Here is a 3,736-nt window from a genome sequence, read left to right as displayed (position 1 = left end):
AACTTTTTTTAAATTTCTAAAGTTATTTTCTTTAAAGTAAGGTCATTTTCGTTCTTACTTTTGCTACCTAAAAATATTATGATGCACTCAACGGGGTAAGGTCATGTATGTATACCATAGAAGGTTTTTTTTTTAATTCGCGGGTTGGGGGGTCTCGAGTTCCAGAGTTACTTTTAACATTAATTTCATATTCACTATATGACAGAGTTGAAAGGAAGAAAAGGTGGTCACAGAATTCTATAACACAATTTGCCGAAATTAAAAATTGTGAAAATAACTCCCACGGTAACTTAGCTACCGAAAATATTAAAAATGTAGCTATATTACGTATAATGTGACCTTCCACTACTAATGAATACTAGGTAGTAAACTATCTTATTAAAAAAATTATTAATCAAAACACTTAGACTTATTTTAATGTAACTAAAGCATTAACCAAATAAAAGCATTACAGGGTAATAAATGAAAAGATAAACTTGACTTTCGAAGCAATTTACCTAACTAGTTGAATACAGCGATGTGCCAAAGTCTTATAAAGAACGACCTTGACATATTATATAGTGCCCAGCACTTTTTAAGAAAAATCAGAAAAAATTTAAGACAAAAAAGGAAAAATTACAAATCGAGAACGACATACACACCCTTCATGCATTACTATAATACAGAGCAGGTAATATTTTAATAACTTAAAATATTACCTGCCGCCTTTATATGTACCTCTAACTTTTTAACTACGTAACTAGGTTAATACTTTAAAAGAATGCTAGCTTCAGTAATAACCAGCGATAAATAAAGCTAACAATTATCAAGGAACTTATAGGGTAAAGGAAGACTGAATAATGAACCGTCTTAAAAAGATAAACATCAGAAAAAACTAAGCATAACACTGAGCTATACACTAGACCAACTGGGTGAGCATAAGGACAGGGAACCGGCGGCCTGAATGCTTTAGTGCAGTGAAGTTGATGCCGAAGGAAAAAATTCTTTTAAACTAACTTTTTTTGACCACAGAGCAGGCACGCGCATGTGACGTCAAAGTAATAAAAGTGGGTATGAAAGCGATCTACGTTTATTAAGTAATTAAACCCCGCAATCCCCTTAATCAACTTCTTCCATCTGAGAATCCTCAACTGTATCTTCAACTAAAGACGGTAGTTCCTGGTCATCACCCTGCTCCGTATCATCCTTGTCGACGGACAACCCCAATCCGGAAAGACCTAAACGAATCATCCTAATAATACGTGCAGCAAAGCTAGAAGGATTTTCAAGGGAGAAGCCCGATATTAGCAACGAGGTTTCGAACAGCAACATGACGAGGTCCTTGACCGTCTTATCGTTCTTATCTTTATCCACTTGCTGTTTTAAAGACTTTATCACACTGTGATCGGGGTTTATTTCCATAGTCTTCTTAGAAGACATATAAGAAGAAATGGATGACTCACGAAGCGCCTGCGCGCGCATTATACGCTCCATGTTAGCAGACCAGCCGTACTGCCCAGTTACCAGGCAACAAGGGGAGCTGACAATACGGTTAGACACAACGACCTTCTCTACTTTATCACCAAGGATTTCCTTAATAACTTTGCATAAGGGCTCAAAATTTTTAACGTTTTCCTCGTGTCTCTTCTTTTCTTCTTCATCATCGTCATCAAACTTAAGGCCTTCCTTGGTAACGGAGACTAAGGTCTTTCCCTTATACTCCTTTAGCTGCTGAACGCAGTACTCATCAATAGGCTCGCACATGTAAAGCACCTCCAGTCCTCTCTTCTTTAGTCTTTCCACGAATGGAGAAGTGGAAACAATGGAGGTAGACTCCCCAGTTATGTAATAAATCACCTTTTGGTTTGACGCCATGCGAGTAATGTAGTCATCCAAGGAGGTTTGCTCACTGGACTTGGAAGAAGGGAAGCGCAAAAGCTCAGCAAGTTTAGTTCTATTGGTAGAGTCTTCATGAACTCCTAGCTTGATATTCTTACCAAACTGCTCATAAAACTTGTCATAATTTTCACGATTCTCGGTTAGCTCATGAAACAATTCCAAGCACTTCTTGACCAAATTTTTTTTAATAACTTTTAGTATGTTGTTTGTCTGCAAAACTTCACGTGAAATGTTTAAGGGCAGATCCTCGCTGTCAACAACACCCTTCATAAAGTTGAGATACTCGGGAATTAAGTCCTCACAGTTATCCATAATAAACACACGGCGCACGTACAATTTGATATTATTCTTTTTCTTTCTGTTCTCAAATAGATCAAAAGGCGCTCTCTTAGGAATGAACAACAAAGCCTTGAACTCCAACTGACCCTCAACACTAAAATGCTTTACAGCTAAATGGTCTTCCCAGTCGTTAGAGATGGACTTATAAAAAGCGGCATATTCTTCACTAGTGATGTCGTCAGGGTTTCTAGTCCATATGGGCTTATTCTTGTTTAAACTCTTCAAACTCTTCAGTTTTTATTTTCTTTTTTTCTTTTTTTTCATTTTTTTTTTCGTCATCGTCCACCTCCTCAATCTTTCCCTCTTCATCTTTATCCTCATCTTTCTTTTCTTCATCCTCAACTTCAACCTCTTTTTCTTTAGTGACCAGCAACTTAATAGGATAACCAATGAACTCAGAGTGTTTTTTAACGACCTCCTTAATTTTTCTCTCTTCAAGATATTCCTCTTGATCTTCTTTAAGGTGTAATATTATTTTAGTCCCCCGACCTAAACTTGGGCCTTTGTCTTTAGCAACAGTGAAGGACCCACCGGCAGAAGACTTCCAAATGTATTGATCATCGTCATTGTGCTTCGAAATGACTACCACGACAGAGGCAACAAGGTAGGCAGAATAAAAACCCACACCAAATTGTCCTATCATGGACATAACAGAACCATCAGCATTGTCACTCAAGGCCTCTACGAAAGCTCGAGTTCCCGAGCGAGCAATCGTACCAAGAGACTTAACAAGATCAGTTTTAGTCATACCAATACCAGTATCCCATATGGTCAAAGTCTTATTCACCGGGTCTGGTATAATTCTTATTTCCAAATCCTTATTGCTATCCAATTTAGACGGGTCGGTAAGAGATTCATATCTTATCTTATCCAATGCGTCAGAGGCATTTGAAATAAGCTCCCGCAGAAAAATTTCTTTGTTACTATAAAAAGTATTAATAATAAGGCTCATTAGCTGCGCGATCTCAGCTTGAAAAGCGAATGTTTCACGGTCCTCTTCATCCTCTATACCTTGAGCGGGTACGTTCTCGTCAATAACACGAGGCTCGGTCATAGTCACGTCAGTCATGGCAACGACTCAAAGGAAACAAAGCAAGCAAGAAAGGCAGATAGATACAGAGGCCTGCCGGGAGGCTCTGGCCCTTATATACCTAAAAAAAAAAAAAAATTAAAAAAAATCTGGAATAATCCAGAACATTAATTCCTCGTGAATTAATGACTGGAGCTCTTGTTCGAGAAAAGGAGTGTTAAATGCTGACTGTAAATGTCTATTCTACCGTCTTCCGTTTAACGCGATTTGGTTTTTATTAAACAAATAACTCGTATTTAACGTTTTTTAAAGGTAACCTAGTCAGCTTTATCAGTTATAGAATAGATGTTTTTATAGATTTTGAGTATGCGCAACTCTTATTTTGTTAAACATGCTTCGGAGTCTTTTTGAATTGTCCTGGTTATTTTTCATGGTTTGTACACAATATTATATTATATTTTAACATTTTAAAGTAACTATATTGCAACC

General features: G+C 37.2%; 1 protein-coding gene across 1 annotated transcript; it reads right to left on the bottom strand.

Annotated features, from left to right (window-relative positions):
• Positions 1-1,051: 1,051 nt before the first annotated feature.
• On the bottom strand, positions 1,052-3,318 carry LOC135146352 (uncharacterized). The gene is given in 2 exon segments (XM_064078518.1): positions 1,052-2,434; positions 2,436-3,318. Coding segments are annotated over 2 exon segments (2,187 nt in total). The 5' UTR covers positions 3,287-3,318; the 3' UTR covers positions 1,052-1,098.
• Between the last annotated feature and the right edge of the window lie 418 nt (positions 3,319-3,736).

The sequence above is a fragment of the Zophobas morio genome, unplaced genomic scaffold (genome assembly GCF_036711695.1).
Source record: "Zophobas morio isolate AGI-343-1 ecotype UQ-CSIRO unplaced genomic scaffold, CSIRO_AGI_Zmor_V1 ptg000224l, whole genome shotgun sequence".
NCBI lineage: Eukaryota > Metazoa > Arthropoda > Insecta > Coleoptera > Tenebrionidae > Zophobas > Zophobas morio.
The sequence above is the reverse complement of the archived record's forward strand: the minus strand, read 5'-3'. Positions and strand labels throughout refer to the sequence as shown.